Source organism: Biomphalaria glabrata, chromosome 5, assembly GCF_947242115.1.
Source record: "Biomphalaria glabrata chromosome 5, xgBioGlab47.1, whole genome shotgun sequence".
Classification (NCBI taxonomy): domain Eukaryota; kingdom Metazoa; phylum Mollusca; class Gastropoda; family Planorbidae; genus Biomphalaria; species Biomphalaria glabrata.
Genome location: NC_074715.1, coordinates 40,063,790 through 40,082,280, shown reverse-complemented (window position 1 = coordinate 40,082,280; position 18,491 = coordinate 40,063,790). Strand labels below are relative to the sequence as shown.

At 33.3% G+C, this 18,491-nt stretch overlaps 2 protein-coding genes across 4 annotated transcripts; one reads left to right on the top strand and one right to left on the bottom strand.

The window, feature by feature from the left end:
- Window positions 1-169: 169 nt before the first annotated feature.
- LOC106064998 (poly(U)-specific endoribonuclease-A-like) lies at window positions 170-8,155 on the bottom strand. The gene is made up of 6 exons (XM_013223708.2): window positions 7,996-8,155; window positions 5,571-5,671; window positions 4,594-4,695; window positions 3,979-4,210; window positions 3,281-3,425; window positions 170-2,501 (listed from the first exon to the last, which is right to left on the bottom strand). The coding sequence occupies exons 1-6, from the start codon at window positions 8,004-8,006 to the stop codon at window positions 2,220-2,222; spliced, it is 873 nt and encodes a 290-aa protein (XP_013079162.1). The 5' UTR covers window positions 8,007-8,155; the 3' UTR covers window positions 170-2,219.
- A 264-nt stretch (window positions 8,156-8,419) lies between these two features.
- Window positions 8,420-18,071, top strand: LOC106064999 (CXXC motif containing zinc binding protein-like). Of its 3 annotated transcripts, XM_056030772.1 has the most exons (8): window positions 8,420-8,591; window positions 8,819-8,935; window positions 9,410-9,493; window positions 9,910-9,966; window positions 11,379-11,460; window positions 16,662-16,771; window positions 17,126-17,191; window positions 17,809-18,071. In XM_056030772.1, the coding sequence occupies exons 2-8, from the start codon at window positions 8,933-8,935 to the stop codon at window positions 17,887-17,889; spliced, it is 483 nt and encodes a 160-aa protein (XP_055886747.1). In that variant the 5' UTR covers window positions 8,420-8,591; window positions 8,819-8,932; the 3' UTR covers window positions 17,890-18,071. The 3 variants fall into 3 exon arrangements, with proteins under 3 accessions (XP_055886747.1, XP_055886749.1, XP_013079163.1); XM_056030774.1 differs by lacking the exon at window positions 8,420-8,591 and having other exon boundaries at window positions 8,627-8,935; window positions 17,793-18,071; XM_013223709.2 differs by lacking the exon at window positions 8,420-8,591 and having other exon boundaries at window positions 8,633-8,935.
- The last annotated feature ends 420 nt before the right edge of the window (window positions 18,072-18,491 follow it).

Sequence of the window (18,491 nt, the reverse complement as noted above, 5' to 3'; positions counted from 1 at the left end):
AAAAAAAAACTTTTTGTTTAAAATTTTTTTTAAGGCTTTCGAAAAAATTATTCAACTATTTAGGTAGAATATTCTAGAAATATCAAACATAAATTAATATATTTTAATAATCTTTAGGACTATTTTAAAAATGTAAATTTTGTATCAAAAATTGAAACAAACATTCTGACAGGTGAAAATATAGTTTTATTCTGAAACATAAGTGAAAAAGAAAAAACAACTAATAATTACCCTTCCAATAAAGTATAAATGCACAACTTTTAACATACTACTAGAAACAAAAATTCTAAGTAAAAAGAATGTTTATTCTGTTGGACTGATTTAAAGGTAAATAATGGAAATGAGATCAGATATAGTAAAAAAAAATATTATTAGTTGTAAATGCAAATAACATTCTAGACCCTAAACAATTTTCATAAAGGATTTTAATTATCTTCGTTTCATAAAAACAAATGAACTATGAAGTAATAACTAGGGTTACCTTAGGACAATTATGAAGAAGATGTGTTTTTATCTGAAAGAATATGAATTTATTTACCTAAGAAGTATTTATATTTAATAAACATCTGGACTCTATTTTCTTGAGGTGTTGACAATGGATGCAAAACTTTGCATTGAAAGATAGAGCTTTTTAAAATGTTTCTGTTAAACAATTGTTGTGAAACTAAATCAAGACCATTTTCATAAACTTTCATTTCCTAGATAACTAGTGACATAAAATAACTGAACTAAGTTGAAACAGTCATATCTCATTTGCAACCAACTGTCAAATGCTCAAAAACATGCATAGACTTTGTTCACAGGCAATTATGAGATCTGGATGCTTGAGTAAAAAACATATAACAGTCATAAAACAAACAAAAATTTATATTAGTAAATGTAGATAAAATATTCCATAAAATTTAGTTAGATTAATCATTACATTTAAAATTTATGAATTTTAAATAATATTAAAAAAAAATAACACAATAAACAAAGATTATCTCAGCATAACTGAAAGATCACAGTATGTATATTTATAGAAAGATAAAAAAATGTTAACAATAGTTATACATTAAAAAACTACATTAAAGAAACAAGCAAATTTCCCCCAAAAATATCCATTCCCATTTAGAAATTTGAGAATATTGAAATAAATAGTTACACAAAAGATTACAGAGTTTTGAACTAGAAGTCCAAGAGACAAAAGAGGTAGAATAAAATCTCAAATTAAGCACCTTAAAAAAGAAAAAAAAAAAAGGCATTAATGCAGCAATTTCAAACAATTTTTTAGTAATGATTTTATATTACAAAGGAAGGAGAAGATTGCAGCAGCTGATCAAAATATTTTCCAGCAATATAAATGTCATTATTGAAATAAACTAAACATACAGTCTATCTAATCAAAGAAGATTTTTTTTTTAAATAGTGAATTTTGTTTTCATGGTGGCAATGACCATACAAATACAAGATTTTTATCTTTCAGAACAAAAAATTGACATTTGAATTTGGCTACAACAATCTCATGAAGCCAAACAGAATATTCTATGAGTATTGTATATGAAATCACAAGATGAAATTGAGCAAGACCCAAATTTAAAGATATATCTATCTATCTACATGGAAGTATTTCATCCATAAATCTTTTATTTATAATAAAAAATTCAACAAAATGAAATATTATTACACAAAAATCCCATAATTTTGTTTATACAAGGGTAAAAAAAAAAAAGAGTTAAATTGGACGTCTTATATTTTAGACTTCCATATTATATTATACTTCAATAAAAAAAAAAAAGAAGAAAGTAAACTCTATTTCACACTAAAAACAAAACCACTGAAATTAACCTAAGTGTAAATATATAATGATTAAGTACTCTAAAACAATTTTAAATCTTTGAGGCTCAAATGTAACGAGGAGTTTATAAATGTTACTTTTTACATGGATTGTTTATTCTAAATATAACACTAAATTTGTATCAATGGAAATGGCAAGAGTGAAAGTAAAAACTGAGATACCAAAAACCACATGCAGGTGTCCAGAAACAATGACCTCTGCACTAGATCTTTCCTGAATTCCAGATAACAAAATGATTGCCAGTCATGTTTTGGGAACCATTGCATTACTTAAGATTTTCATTGCACTGAATGTTAACCTCAAAATAAAAAAAAAAAAAATTACAGAAATGATCAGAATATAACAAGAAGTTTAAACATAACTGCCTAAATGCTATTATTTATTACCAATTTCTTTTTTTAGCGTAAGTCTCCATGCGAGCTGCAGCAATGTATGCTGTGCCGAGCTTTCGCTGCCTGCCAAAACTATGGACGGTCAGTTCTACCTCATACTCGCCTATCTTTATATCTGCCTTCCCATCTCTGTCCAGAAGGAGACAAATAGTGTATGCTGCTACTTCAAACTCAGGACTTGATCCTATAAAGACACTGCAAAAAGGTTTTGCTTTGATACCTTTCCAGGTAAACTGCACAGCCAGAAGGCGAATTACTGAGTCATCTTTAACCTGAAAAAAAAAAACAACAAAAAACAATAATTAGCAAGTAACATAAAAGAAGTTAAACAAAGATTCCTCCTTTACAACACTGATAACTTTTGTGTAAGAGTGATTACTCTACTCTTAACAACTTATGAATGTTAGATAAATAAAAAGAAATATTTTTACCCTATCCCAATGCCCGAATAAAGTCCTGGTCAAGTGCCTGTATAAATCTACTAAGAGTATAGACAATTCTAGTTTGTTGATACAGATCCAGCCATAGCAACATTAAAAGACAGTAGTCTAGACTAAAATTCTAGATCTAGATATATGGTATAGAAGATTCTAGTTTGGTGATAGGCCTACAGATCTTGACTAAAAGACAGTGCACAAAATGTTCTTGAACGTCTATTTATTTATTTTTAACTCTTTATTGTGAAGATGCACGAATACCTGCTGACATGTCTGTTCAAGATAAAGATTGCTTAGACAAAATTTAATTTTAGAAGATATTTCGAAACATTATAAGCATCAAACTAGAGTTTCCCTAGTGTGGCCAATTATCTAGTAATTCTTTTCCCAAAGATATACATCAACTGTCAAATTTTTAGGGAAATAGAGACATTCTCGAGAACTGTGTCCAATGTCTACCCACCCAAGGAGAATTTTCAAGCAGAAAAGAGGAATTGTAAAACAGCAATAAAATAGCTTTCCCAAAATAGCTAATTTTTTTCAAGAACAAAATGCCCTTTGACAAGATAAAGTATTAAAAAATACCTTTATATTCTCTAACAGAGCATGCTTACCGTCTCTTTACGGAAATGACCATTGTAATTAATATTGCCTGCTTTTTCCTGAAGATAAAATTGTATCCAGTTATGAAGACCTATCATTTCTGTATCACGACCTTCACCAACAAAAACATGCTCAAAACTGCAAGAGTCAGCTCCTCTGGAAAAAAAAGGTTTAAAACTGAAAGCAGATATTCTTATTACAATAGTGATAATTTCTTTTTAAAACCAACAGCATCTGATGGTTACAATAACTAGGAAATATCAATATTTTAAAAAATAATATACATTATTATTATTCCTTTTTATCTAGCACATCATCCATGAATCTCTTGCATGCTGAGTGCACTCTAATTCAATCTCTTTTTTGTGTCTTTAGAAAACACAGCTCGAGTCAAATATTGAATCATAAATTCTTTGACTACGTCAGGATTCAATATTGAGCCTCCTTAGATAGCAAAGCAGTTTAAGCTATACAGCCACATATTGCAAACAAATTTAGTTACAATTACAAATTCAGTAAATATTACTATACATCCAAGATCAGAACTTTGTCAAATTAATTACAATGGCAATATTTTTAATTAATTCTTTAAATATATGCCATTTACTTGTAAAAAGCCCAACTAAAATATATGTCAAATTTGGTTCAATGCTTATTTACAAACATATAATTCTAAAGATGACAAGAACTATTATTATCAAGTACAAACCTTGATGCCTGGCGCCTGAACATTTTAAACCAGATATCATTGAGCATTGCTTTGAACTGCTGCTTGTCCTCAGGAGCAACTCTTTTGGAAACTAAATATTTGTGAGCTTCCTTCATGACTTTGGTGGCCAGAATGGCATTCAGAAAATCTTGATTCTCTTTCAGCTCTTCTCTGGTAACCACTTCCTCTTGACCCAGTTCCATTTCATAATTGTCTAAGAGTGCTCTAAAAGCTGACAAAAAGCAAAAAAAAAAAACTTGTGATTCTTAAACAATAGAAGTATTAAGTTTTTATACAAGTATCATGTGCATTAAACTTGATAAGCAAAAATATACATAAAAACAGTTTTACAATTAACATTAAAAAATGTAAGCATAAACACGAAAATGTAAATAATTTTTGCAAAATGAATGAAAAAAAATCTTATAAATAACTTAAATATTACCTTTGCAATTATTGTGAAAATAAATGGAATTAATATGTTTAAAATAAAAGTCGGATGCATCTTTGTAACCTGTTAAACATTTTCTACAAAATTGATAAGCAAATGTAAACTAAAGATAAAAGGCAACAAAAAATACAATGCTTTCTTATCGAAGTTAATCTCAATACTACCTTTATATGTTGGTCTGCTGAATACTTTATCTTCATTGACCCATTTAAAGAGGGAATTTTTGGCATGATCTTCACTCACATCTCTGGTGCTGTACACAGAACCTAGTGCATGAAAATCGTATTCAAATACACTTAGTATAAGATTTGTTTTTTAAATAAAGTATTTTCAATGTTTTTCTTGTTATTCATGATTTCCAATAGCCCGGTGAATTTTTGGACAGGAAGTTTTTAGTTACATGTGTGAAAACCTGTTTGGACAAGTTGTTTTAGAAAACCTTTTCTAATTGGTTGTCTTCCCCTTTTAGAGGGTCACTTTGATCAGAGAAGTAGGCCTACGTAGGAGCCTAAGTAATAAAGTGCTGGTTGTGTGTGTGTGTGTGTGCTAGTTTATTGCTACTGTTACTGCTACTAGTAGTAATGCGGTAGTAAAGTTCCCCTTTCAGACCTTGTGATCTATACGGCAGATAATGTAAAGGTCATCTGTTTCTGTGGCCCATGGTTTACTAGAGTGTCATGTGGCCAGCACAAAGACCAACAGCACTTACTTTTTCCCAACTAATGCCAGGTACCCATTAGAGCTGGGTGGACTCAGAGGCTCCCAAGGATCCCAAAATTTAAAGTCCCAGTTTTCACCAGGATTTGAACCAGGATACCCCGGTTCGGAAGCTAAGCACTTTACCGCCCAGCCAACACGCCTCCGTAGTAATGCGGTAGTGAAAACAAGTTTCCATTTCTTTAGACCAATATATTTATCTTATAAATCATTTATAAATAGTTGCAGTGTTCTTAGGTCCCTAAATTGTACTGTTATTTTATTTTATTAATTATTATATCTATATCATTAAATATTAATTATTTAACCCTTATACTTATACCTGTGTAAACTGTTGAAGAGAATAAAATTTTCAAGTTGAGTATAAATATAATTCTTATTATTAATTTATAGTGATTATCAATAAATGTTATAACAAACTCACCTTGTAAATCTATTTCATAATCCACATCAGGAAAACATTTATTGTCATCTAATTCCCAAAGCTTATTGATTATCTGTGACAGCTCCGCATCTTCTGCAAAACTGAACACATTATTTTATTAAATAGCAAAATTTGTTAGAAGTTTGTTTATAAATTTCTTCGATGTGTAGCCTTCAAATAGATAATTCTAACTTTTTTATCATTTGGCAAGAAAACCTAGACTATAACCTAGGCCTAGATTGCCCTAGTCTAGCCTAGATTGGCTAGATCTATGAAGAATATTGTTCTGACTCTGCCTAACTCTGGTTAAGAATGCCACTACATTATCATTACGGTCATTATGCTATAATAGTTAATAGCTGCTATATTATAGTAATTATTCTAGATCTATTATTATTATACTTTTATAGGCCTGCCTATAGTCTATACTTGTCTAGTAACTAGTTACGTAGTAATTATTAGTAGTATAACTAAGTTACTAAGTCGTCTAAGTATACTGTATAGATCTACTAACTATGGAGTATGTCTATGCCGTCTATGGTCTAGATATCTATAAGATTTTTTGATCTAGATCTATATATGGGAAAGGACCAACAGCGAACGCTTTTGTGCCAGTTTTTAGTTTAGAATTTATAACTCCGCAATGGTTAAACTAATTTAAAAAATGAAAACATCTGCGGACTCCTCAGTTATTGGGCGATGAAACTAAATTTGACTCTTTTTTCCATATCAGCTATTAATTTTATAATTCAAGTCAACTTGCGGTAGGGGTCTGACCTAATCAGCGAACGCAATTTTCGCGGGAGTCATAATGAGCGAAAGGCCGTAAAAAATAGCGAAATAGCATGTTAAAATATAGGAAATTATGCTTCAATTAGTTCTATCATCTAACTTCTTCCATGAAGCAGTATAACTATTGTTCTCCTTGTGGCAATAGGCCTAAATTTGTTTTCACTTTTCTTGTGCTCCACATCTTTCTCTGCTTGTAACTGATGTCTATATATAGCCTACGAAACTTGCGATCAATTTTTTTTTTAAAGAAAGAAAGAAACTACAAAATTCTATATCGCCACCTTCCTATAGGCTAGTCCACGTCGTACTACTCTCCATTTCATAAACTCTCGTTACTGCAACTATTTTTTTTTAAAGAACTTATGTTCAGTGCACTTAATCACCATCAGCTCGATCTCCCCCCCCCCCACACACACACACATACGCTGATTGACCCAAAGGCAGATCCCGAATGCGATGGATTGATGATGTACGGAGACAGATCTACAACAGCTTGGGTTTCGGGCATGGAGACGAAAGGCTCAGGAGAGATCTTGTAATTTTATACATGTAGCCTATAGTATATGGTAATTCTCATATTTATTACTAAATATATAGTTCGCGTTTTTTCCCATCCTGAAATTGAATATTTTCTCCTGGAAAACTCTTGGAAATCTCCCGAAATCCTAATCTCAGAATGGTGGGGGAACCCTATGAAAATGAATTCTGCACTTCTTTTAAACATTTATACACATATTAATATCATTAATCAAGAGGTTAACCAGCTAGTTAAAAAAAGGCAAAACAGAGGTCCCCCCCCCTCATACCCCCCGGTATAAGCCGTATAGGCCTAAGCGCTGTTAAGATCAACTGAAGCGTCATTTCACCCTCACTGGCACAGAGGAAAGTAACTGCCAGCATATGACCTCTGAGAGACTGTTGGAGAGCTGCGAGTCAAACATTTTAGACGGAAAGAAAATGCGGGAAAATATGCTGGTCGTAACTGGGCGTAGTCATGTGAAACACGTAGTGATGCACTCATCCTTAATCTTCGAAATTGAAGACATGGGTTAAGGTTAAAAGTATGCCTATTATTTTAATATTTCAGTTTACAAACAATAACAATAGATAAGACAAAAAGAAAAACAGATTAAATCAGTCACTAAGTTATCATTAAATGGCCTTTTAAGCTTATTATAGGGGCTTTCGCTGAATAGGTTTTCAGTTAAAAAGGTAATTTTGAGCGAACACCCCATAATATATATTTTTCAACGGAATTAATAGCCTTAGCTATTATAGCTAACTATTTCCACATCTATTTAGAAGTACAATATGCAATTTTTTTTCGGCCGATGTCCATTGGTGCTTTAAAATCGCCTTAAGTTCGGACCTATTCTCGTTTATCCGGAAACGTTTTGAGAATGAAATTTCCATACATGTCAACTTTGACCTTCAGCTATGCTTTATTTTATGAGGGAAAACGAAAGTGAATATGTGGGAAATGTAGAAAAATGGAGTCTTTGTTATACCATTCTATTAGTTCTGCAGTTACTTTTGAAATAAATAAGAATGGTTAAACATTACGGGGAGGTGTTCGCTTTATATGCCATTTCGCTGATGGGCCTCTAAAGATCTTAGTAGAAGATCTACCTACTTGCTTGCCATTTTTTGCTGCCTAAATCGTGCAATGTGCAGCCTGCAAAAGTTGACTTTTTTTTTTATTAGTATTAGATCTAGATTGTAGATCTATTTAGTATTACAAATATACGGTCTACGGTGTTACGCTCCGATAGATCTATCTAGATTTCTAGGTACAGAGTGAACCTCAGAATAATTTTTTTTAGCCTACCTTGTACGAACGAATACGGTGTTCAGGTAAAATAAGTGCTCATTATTATTATTATATTTATATACTTCATATCTAGAGAGTCTATGTATCGCTTAGTCCTACCATTATCTAGGATTCCCAAATCTAGGCTAGATCTAGATTATTCTAGATATGTTCTAGTCTTTCAGTTGGTAATTTTATTTAAAAAGTGTAATTTCTGCTCCATTAGTCTGAGTTTATTTGCAAATTAGATCTACATATACCCTTATCTCAGTTAAAATAATAAACCTAGGCCATTTATACTATCTTTTACTCTTTGGCCCGGGCATGCAAAACGTAAACAAGAGCAAGTTGAAAACGAAAGTAAAAGTTGGCAAAATGTAAAAGTCAGGACACTCAGGATTAAGACAAAAGAAATTTAAGTCGGGCCTAGAGTAGATTGTAGATCTCTAGATTCTATATTAATCTATAATCTATATAGATATCTAAGTCTAGATTCTAGATCTATATTCTATAATAGATTTAGATTAGATTAGATATGGGAATATAGACTGACTTACTTTAGAACTCTAGGACTAGATCTGTCGTTATGATTATAAATTACTATTCAACTACTACTAGATCTATACTAGGTTACTAGTATAACTAGATTCTATATAAAAAAGTATATTTGTAGTACTATTCACACTTCACTATACTAATTATTTGACTAATAATTTACTAATTTGAGTCAATTTGACTATCATCATCATTCATCATAAACATGGTAAGCAAAAAAAAAAAAAAAAAAAAAATTTTTTACTAGGCTAGTCACTAGACTCTAGACTCTAGTCTAGACGACAGTCTAGAGTCTAGCTATAGACTATAGTAAATAGTAGATGATGATTAGATCTAGGCTACTAGTACTACTACTCTAGCTAGATTTAGATCTACATATATTTTTATAGATTCTATTATAAAATCTAGTTAGGTCTAGGTACATAATCAAACCATGATAATAATCATAATCATGATAATAGATATATTCTAATGTACAAAAGTTAATTAGACTTTATATTTTATATATTTTTATCTATGTATGAAATGTATGATCTAGATTCTACTTGTACATTAATAAATATAAGACAAATTCTAGATCTTGATCGATAATACTTATTGAATCCAGATTAGGTACAGTGACAAAATGTTTAAATTTAATCATTTAATGATTCTAAATCTTTTTCTTTTTTTCTATATTAAGAAAACAGCCCTTCAAATCAGTGCACAATTGGAAAATCTAAATGAGTTTTATACGATTGGAGAAGACTTTCGATGGTACATCAAGGTAATGGAATAGGATATCAATCTATATTATAATACCATTGACTGACTCATTCATCAATCAAGAAATCTCCTAATCTGTCATATGGGTCTGTATGAAATTTTGTACACAGGTTCTGTTTACCTCCTAGACACTTGCAAAGAACTGGTTTTGACATTCATTATCTGTAAATCAAAACACACCAAATCCAAGAGAGTTTCCATTAAAGCAGTTGGTTTCTGTCTTTTGGACATTTGGACTGAAGGTTACTCTGTGACCTAAAACCAAAACTTGCTAATTGATTGAGGCACCACAGGGGATAACTTTAATTTAATGTAATGGAGATTAGTTGTGCTTGTAATTCAAAAGAAAAGTAAACTTGTTTACTAATAAACATTTATACAAATTTAACATAAATTGCATACACATTCTATTTTCAGTTAAAATGCTGTAACTGTGGTGAAGAGACTCCAGAGTTTGTGTACTGTTCACTTGGTGTAAGAGTTTAACTAATCAAACTACTAACCAAATAGCAAATAGAAACTACTTACTTTATTCATGGTAAACTAGTCACACAGACTAAAAACTCAAAATATCTAGGTGTAATAATGATTGAAAAGTTATCATGGTTTATTTAAAGATATTTTTACAAATCAAACAAGAACATAAATCTAAAATGTTATTTAACTTTAGTTAGCCCAATATTAGTGTCATGAGTCGAGTCTGTGACCTATTTCGACCAAGTTCTAGACGCGAGGTCAAACCAGTGCTAGTGTCCAGTGTAAACAAGTTTATTTTAGGTATCCAATCAAAGAAAGAGTTTAAGGGAAAAAATAGCATATGTCAGCTTCTAGGAGGTCAAAGTTACTAAAATAATTATCTGAGAAGTTTCCATGATTCTGGAACGTACAATTTAAAAAAAGTATAAATTAGTGGAAAGTCAGTTAGACAGGGTCCTCGCCATAGTAGTGGTTCTTGTAGAGCAATGGTCCCCGCTTAGAATGGTTTGATAGAGTGGTAGGTCCTCAGAAATGGTTTGGTAGAGTTATAAGTTTTGTGATATTAGCGGGTCCATTAATTAGAGTTTTATTTGTTGAAGTGATATGAGTTGAAGTATTATAAGTGAAGTTTTGTATATCTTTAAGATTTGAATTGAGAAGTTATTTGTATAAGAAAGTTTGAGAAGTATTATTGAAGAAGCTTTGGAGATAATACAGAGATGTTTCTTTCTTCATTTCATTTGAATTAAGAAGTTTGATAATATAATCCCCGTCAAGTGTAAACGTCACAATTAGAATATGCATCCTCTGTTTGGGATCCCCCAACTCAAGAAAACATAAAGAAATTAGAAGAAATACAAAATAGAGCAGTAAGATTTATAACAAACGAATATTCCAATTCGATAAGAGTAACACCAATTGTAAAATCACTAAACTTAGAAAGCCTTTAGGATAGAAGACTTAAAACTTAGTGACACTACAGGACAGAAGATTGCAAAGTAAAGTAGCTATATAATACATAAAACACTAAACCATAATTTACAAATAGAAAAATAAAACTATTGAAATACTCAAAAAGACACAAAGCTAGAGGCACATTTCTTATTCCTTATGCTAGAACTTATTTGTACAAGTGTTCCTTCTTCCCTAGTGCTATTTGAGAATGGAATGGGTTGCCTGAATCAGCCAGGAAAACCAACGACTTAGCAGAGTTTAACTTGCATGACTAGTTTGACATATGAAATTCATAGGATGTAGTTATTTTCTTTTTTTGATGTAAAAAATGTAATATATAAAATAAGATACTTAATGACAGTCTTCATGAGCAGTAACTTAATCATTTTTAATTAATTTTATTTCTTTTTTTAGCTTAACTCTCTTAATTTAAGTTTAATTTATTTTGTTCACAGGACACTTATCCTGCTCCTCATGGGAAAAGTAGTTGCAGTTTGATTCTGAAGTGTAAATTATGCAAAAGGGAAAACTCTCTAGGTATAAAATAAAAATGCTTGAATTATTATTATTATTTTATTTTTTGGCATGAGATATATTCTGAATACCCAATAATTGAAAGCAATAAATGCTCTTAACATTCAGATGACCACATTTGATTCAAAGTGTAAATTATACAAAAGGGAAAACTCTCTAGATATAAATGCTTTAATTATTATTATTTAATTTTTTATTTTGCATGAGATGTATTCTGAATAACCAATAATTGATAGCAATCAATGCTCCAAACATTCAGATGACCACATTTGATCAGTATTATAGAGTTGTTTACTTTGTTTATATGGCTAAGAAAAGACACACACAGATTGCTTTGTTAATCAAGATATCACTTCCTTGACTTAATTTTTTTGATACACAGTAGAGCATAGGGGCTACAGCAGTACTTGGTCCATGTGCATCCTGCCACCTTTGCTTCTTGGTCTGCTGATCTCCTCTTTGGCCTCCCAACCTTTCTATTTCCCTGTGGGTTCCAGTATAGTGCCTATCTTACAATGTTTTTGCTGTTCTTTCCAGTGTGTGTCCAATCCAGCCTCATTTGCATCATTTGATTTCTTGTTTATTAGTGTTTGCTGAGTTATTTCCCTTTTGCTGTGGTTTGAGATTTTAGGACCAATGACAAGGTCATTAAAGACACTTAAGTCCACAAAGAAAACTCCATTATCATTGCAGGTGCCTTCTCCTTCTTTTCCCATAACCAGTTCTCTGTTCCTTTTTCGTATTCTACTTTGACGTTTAAGTCGCCCATTACATTTTTTTGTCTCTTGTAATGTGATGCTAATATCAGCAAATGTCAACCTAGATGATGAGGTAGACTTCCGTGTTACATGCGCCAGTGCTGCTTTTGGCAGACTTCAAGAACCAAAATGGCAATGGAGTGGACCCAGCATACCTACAAAACAGAACTTCTATTGTGCTGTAGTCCTCCCTTCACTCTTATATGCATGAGTTATGGACTTTATATTCCCTCCACATCAAAAAGCTTAACTCCTTCCATCTACTCTTTCTAAGAAAAATTCATCAGGTGAACTGGTTTGACCACATATCAGACATTGAAATCCTAGTGTTGACACATATGAGCATTATTCATACCACAGCAAAAAAAAAAAAGTCCAGATTTCGAAGGGTGGGACATGTAGTCCAAATGCCAGAAAATTACTTTGCCAAATGACTTCTTATGGGGAGCTGTGTGTAGGAAGGCGTTCTCATGGCGGTAAACACAAGCATTACATAGACACACTTAAGAGGTCCCTCAAGGAGTGTGATATTGACATTCACGGCTGGGAAACACTAGCTCTCGGTTCTCCACATGGGATGAAGCCATGTCAGAGTCTTAAGATAGAAACAATGAGAGCTACCAGCATGAAAGAATGCAGAGCCAACAAAAGGCTGAGAGAAAAAGCAGGCTTATCTGCAGTAGAGCCAACTTACCTGTATAGTCAGCTTTTTAAAGCAAGGATTGGACTTTATAGCTTCTTTGAGTTCATAGGAAATGAGAAATGTGCTCACCTTCTACCAAAGGAGGAGCTATATAATGCTAATTTTGTTACTCTTGTAAAGAACTGTAAAGTTCATCTTTCTATTATTTTGTAGTTGCTTTTGTCAGTGCAGATTATTGAATGATAGTAGTTTTCCTTCCTTTTCTATTACATCTGTCTGACTTGAGGTGTGGTGAGGCTGGTTCCTACTCATCATTGCACTTGTTGTTTCTGATGCTATCATTAGGGCAGGACCTTGTGTATGTTTGTGTCAAAGGTCTCTATGACCATAGTAGATAAAGATCTTTCCTGTTGCCAGTCTTGTATGTCTGCTAACATTCCATTTTGTTTCTGCTAGTCCAAGAACCTTAATATTGTTATGACTCTACATTGCGCACTGTCATTTGGCGCGACATTGTGTACCAGAGGACATGATAGAGAACAGAGGAAGGAAGATGGCCGATGATTAGCGATGTAAACAAGAAGGCCTGAGCTGTGATTCTAAGTTTGACTCTAGTTGTAGTTTATAATTGATTATTAAACGTTCTGTTTTATATCACTTTCGTTGAGGTTAATTGCTAGGTTATAGCAATTGGTGTCAGAAGTGGGATCCTCAACGAAAGTGGAGAAGAAGGTCTAGATCTAGGTATAAGACATTGAACGATTCCATGTTCGGGTAGATCAACATAAGTTTTGGTTTTAGTTGATCAACGTTTTGATACGGGATGGCGTCTAAGAAAACACTTAGTCAACTGTCATTACAGGAACTTAGACAGGAACTGAGAGGGAGGGAGCTGAAAGTAAGCGGCAACAAGAAGGCACTCATATAACGTATTAGGCAAAGCATCATAGATGAAGAGCAGGATCCGGACACCTATTTGTTTGAAAAAGAACCGGATATGAGGGAGCGAAAAATGACATAGACAGTTTCAAACAACAATTAAGAAATGAGGTCGCTGAATTAAGGTCCCAAATGGTGGGAGATGTTGATTCTAAAATTCAACAATTACGAAATGAAATGAAGGCGGAGCTGCAAAAGAAACAAGATGCGGGTGCCACTGTGACTGAAATGACGGGGAAGATTAAACCACCTGTGTTTGACGGCTCTGTGTCTTGGTCGGTGTATCGATTACAATTCGAGGCGGCGGCGCAAATCAACAGATGGGATACCCAGGCAGAGAAAGCAACTGGTCTTATGTTGGCACTCAGAGGCAAGGCAGCCGAATTGTTACAGACTATGACGGATCGGACAGACTACGATGCCATGGTCAAAACAATGGAACTACGATACGGCAATGAACACCTGCAGGAAGTTTTCAGGATGCAATTAAAGAATCGACAACAGAAAAACGGAGAGACATTACAGGAATTGGCAGCAGACGTAGAACGTCTCGCCCGTCTTGCCTACCCATCGGCAACACAGGAACTTCTGGATGTTCTGGTCACAGATGCTTTCATAGATGGAGTGCGAGATTCGGAACTTAAGAAAGCCATCCGAATAAGCGGAAAACGGAAAATCAACGAAGCCCTCATCTATGCCCTGTCCTACGAGGCGGCCGAAGTTTCAGCGAGGAGCATACACTATTGTCGGACGTTAAATGTGGCGGAAGAGGAGGACCTGCCGCGGCTGATTCGAAGAATGGTGGAAAAGGCTTTAAGTGAACGGGAACATTATCAGACCCAAGGCGTAGTAAAAAGACTTTTCGTTGTTGGAATTGTAACACTCCAGGTCATTTACGGAGGAATTGTAACATGTTGTTCCAAGGCCAAGGCTGTGCATCGGAATGTCAACCGCTACGATTCCACGGGCTTAGGGAGCAAGAACTGGCAACCCAGAAAATCGAAACTCCGAGGATAAAGACTCCTTTCAGAGTGTTAGAACAAAGCAGAACCTTGAGAGTGCAGGGAAAGATTGGCGCTGGTTATTATAGGTTCCTCTTGGACACAGGGGCTACGCGGTCGATAATTGGACCCAGTCTGATTGGTGATCGGGAAATAATACGAGTGAATGGCTACACTCTTAAAACGGCAGGTGGCGAACTGTTACCTATATTAGGACAGGTACGGCTTAATTTTGAAATAGGAAGTCAACCATTTAGTCATGATTTTCTGATCGCCAATGTTGTCGATGATTGCATCCTGGGTCTGGATTTTATGCAGGAATTCGGTTTATCTCTAAACATTGGAAGTGGAACTGTACAATATGGACACATAGAGTTCCCATTGCTTGATGATGGTGTGGAAGGCATTCAGGTGAAACGAATCGAACATACGACCATACCAAAATGGTCTAATCTGTCAGTAAACAAGTATCATAAAAGGGACAAACTGAAGTGGAACAAACTGGAAGGCCAGCGACATCCTAGAAGAGCGGAGATTGAAACATCAACCAATCATTGTTGTGGCTATACGGGTAGTTACAAGGAAAGTGTTGGTGGTGGCAGCGCCGTCGATGATCATAATGACAAATCAGATGCGTCTAGCTTTCAAGATAAAGAAAGTGGCAACCTTTTTAACGATAAGCGCAGACCCGAAAAGAAAACGCTAGATGAAGAAACTAGAGGATTGACCTACAGGCAGAGTGAAACTATTGCTTTCGATGTCCGTGATATGAGTGCTTCAATGGGCATGATCAAATCAGACAACGTTGGGTCTGCGTCCAATACTCCTGTTTGGCTACCAGTACTAACTGCAGACAGAAATTTAATAAGAACTGTACGGGCGGCACCTCGAATGAACAATACAAATACCAGAAAAACCATCAACAGGTCTGTACTTGACAAATGTGTGTACGTCTGCCTTCACAAAGCAGAGTAAAAGATGAATCAATTTCAGCGGAAACTGGACACTGATAATGTGGTTAATGGACATGTGTAGCAAGGCCTACCTTCTGGAGATAGCAGGAAATGACTCTGTGTTTTATGGCCTGGCCTCCCGTGGGACTATAACTTTTTTGCCAGAACTTCATCTTCACTGACAATTCTTCAGCCCTGTCGAAAATCTGGTCATGTTCGGGACGAACATAACTAAGGAGGGGGCCGTGTTATGACTCTACATTACGCACTGTCATTCGGCGCGACATTGTGTACCAGAGGACACGATAGAGAACAGAGGAAGGAAGATGGCTGATGATTAGAGATGTAAACAAGAAGGCCTGATCTGTGATTCTAAGTGTGGCTCTAGTTGTAGTTTATAATTGATTATTAAACGTTCTGTTTTATATCACTTTCGTTGAGGTTAATTGCTAAGTTATAGCAATATTATATCTCATCATCTCCTTTGTGACTTAATGAACTTTTTTGCATTCAAGTTGGGTTCTAATAGTCCAGGTCCCTATTCTGGCTTCTGTGCCAATGTCACACCGACTGAGTCAAAAACTAAAATGCAACAACTACTGTTCAGTTTTTAACTTTTTCAGACTGCACCAACAAAGCTTCTTATTCATTGTTGAGCATAGACTTAACAAGTTGACATATAAAAAAAAAAATATATGTTTGTGTGTTGTCATTGTTCTTGTAAATGAATTTTTTAATGAAACTTTTTTGTTTTTCATTGAATTCAATTATTCTATTTGATTATTATTATTTTTTTTTTAAATACATGAAGAGAGAGAAAGATTTTATTTTTTTGCTTTCTAAATCTGTGATGTAAAATGAAACACTTCATAAGACTTTTAATTTTCTGTATATTTGATTGTCTTCTCAGATATTATTAAGGACTCATTGTGCAGTTACACCAGTGAGGATTCTGGGAAATTTAAAACTATTTTGGTATTTGATTGCAGGGGTGTCACTCCCATAGATTTTTCACCCAGAGTAAGCTAATTGCAGTTATCCTTTTTTCTATACAGAATCAAGATCAATATAAATATATAGAGTACAATTTTTTAATTATACATAGTTCTAAATTTAAAAAAAAAATAGAACTTGTTTATTTCACAGTATTTGCAAAGCTTAATAAATATTTCTTACGAACCTGTAAAACTTTTTTGTGCACCACATTTTAAACTTCAATGTATTGTTCTACCACATTTACTTTTAACCACTTCATCTCCACACTATTGTTCATCAGCACTTTTAATAGTATTAACAGTATTATTATCTTATCTTATAATGATCATTTATGTATTTTACAATGACATGTAGATTTTGTCTTACTTTATAACATAGGTTGGTTGGGAAGCTGTTGGTTTGGAATCAGACACTAGCTTCGCTGACATAGACCTAAGTAGTAGTGTAAGTAGTTAGCTTTCTCACTTTTCTTGATATTTATTTACTTTAAAGTACATGTCATCAAAACTAGAAGAATTAATCTAAATATTATAATGTTTCAAATATTACTTTGTCTACTTATTCAATAACTTCTTAAAATTCAATAGAATACCAATGAAGGGAACAGCTCAGGCTTAGAAAACAATTTTCAAATTAGAGAGATGTGGGCACAGAAAACACACATAAAAAACACACATAGTGCTTGTCATGCTAGTATAAAGCATTAATTCTCATTTCTCAACAAAAAAAAATTATTAACATAATGTTTGGATTGAATTTCTTATTTCACTGTCTTTATTGAAAGCAGCTAGCTAATGAACTGATATAAGTAGATGTTGTTTCCTTTCTGGTTATATTATTTATCTATCAAACAAAAGTTCTATAGAACAATTTGTAATAACTAGAATTTTTATTCACATTAACTTTCATTTTTATTATATATGTGAATACTTATTTACCTGTCAAAATATAGCTTTAAACAGGTTTACTTATTGTGAAAAGCAGAGAGAGAGAGAGATAAATACACACATATGACTAATAATCATAAAACGATTGGTCCAAACAGACTTTTTTTTCTTCAGGAATGGTATGACTATGATGAAAAGGCTGGTAACTCAGTCAGCATAACAGAACTCAAATTTCAATTTGTAACAGTTAAATGAGTTTCATGTCTAAATATTTGCACAAAGTCACATTGATGGAAATGTTTTATTAGCTATAAATGAAATATTTTGTTTATGCTATTAAAAATATCTAACTTTATTTGATAGTAATAGTGATACTGTCAGCAGAGAAATATTAATTTTTGGTCACTTGAGAAATAAAAATGGTTGTATTATGCAAAGTTTTGATAATTTTCTTTAATTATTGTTAAGAGTAATTATTATTTATGTTGCTTGTTTCATTTCACATATGACATCATTGTAAAATTTATCTGATAAATGACCAATTAAGAAATTGTTGCAAAAGCACTGAGCAAACTAGACAGCATGGGAAAATTACTTAAACCTTTGTCGCAATGCAATTATGCATTCATCATTAATGCTTCTTCCTAAACGCTCTTAAAAATAGAAGCTTTGCATGTTGCCTTTTCAAAAGCAATTAAAAAAAAAGTTGCTTGAGTCTGAATATGAACTTGAGTCTCCCAGATGGAAGGCCAACTTGTTTGCCACTGAGCTAACAAAGTAGTTATAAAAATAGGTTTTATAGTCTATTGTTAGTTTGAAAATTTTGGCAAACTTTATCTCCCCTTAGCTTAGTAAAC

Excerpts from the sequence above, each read along its gene's own strand:
- LOC106064998 (XM_013223708.2), bottom strand. Across the intron at positions 3,426-3,978 it reads TTCAGGCGCCAGGCATCAAG|AGGAGCTGACTCTTGCAGTT; the intron begins GTTTGTACTTGA and ends TTTTTTTTCCAG. Across the intron at positions 2,502-3,280 it reads GTCATTTCCGTAAAGAGACG|GTTAAAGATGACTCAGTAAT; the intron begins GTAAGCATGCTC and ends TTTTTTTTTCAG.
- LOC106064999 (XM_056030772.1), top strand. Across the intron at positions 9,494-9,909 it reads ACTTTCGATGGTACATCAAG|TTAAAATGCTGTAACTGTGG; the intron begins GTAATGGAATAG and ends TTCTATTTTCAG. Across the intron at positions 17,192-17,808 it reads ACATAGACCTAAGTAGTAGT|GAATGGTATGACTATGATGA; the intron begins GTAAGTAGTTAG and ends TTTTTTCTTCAG.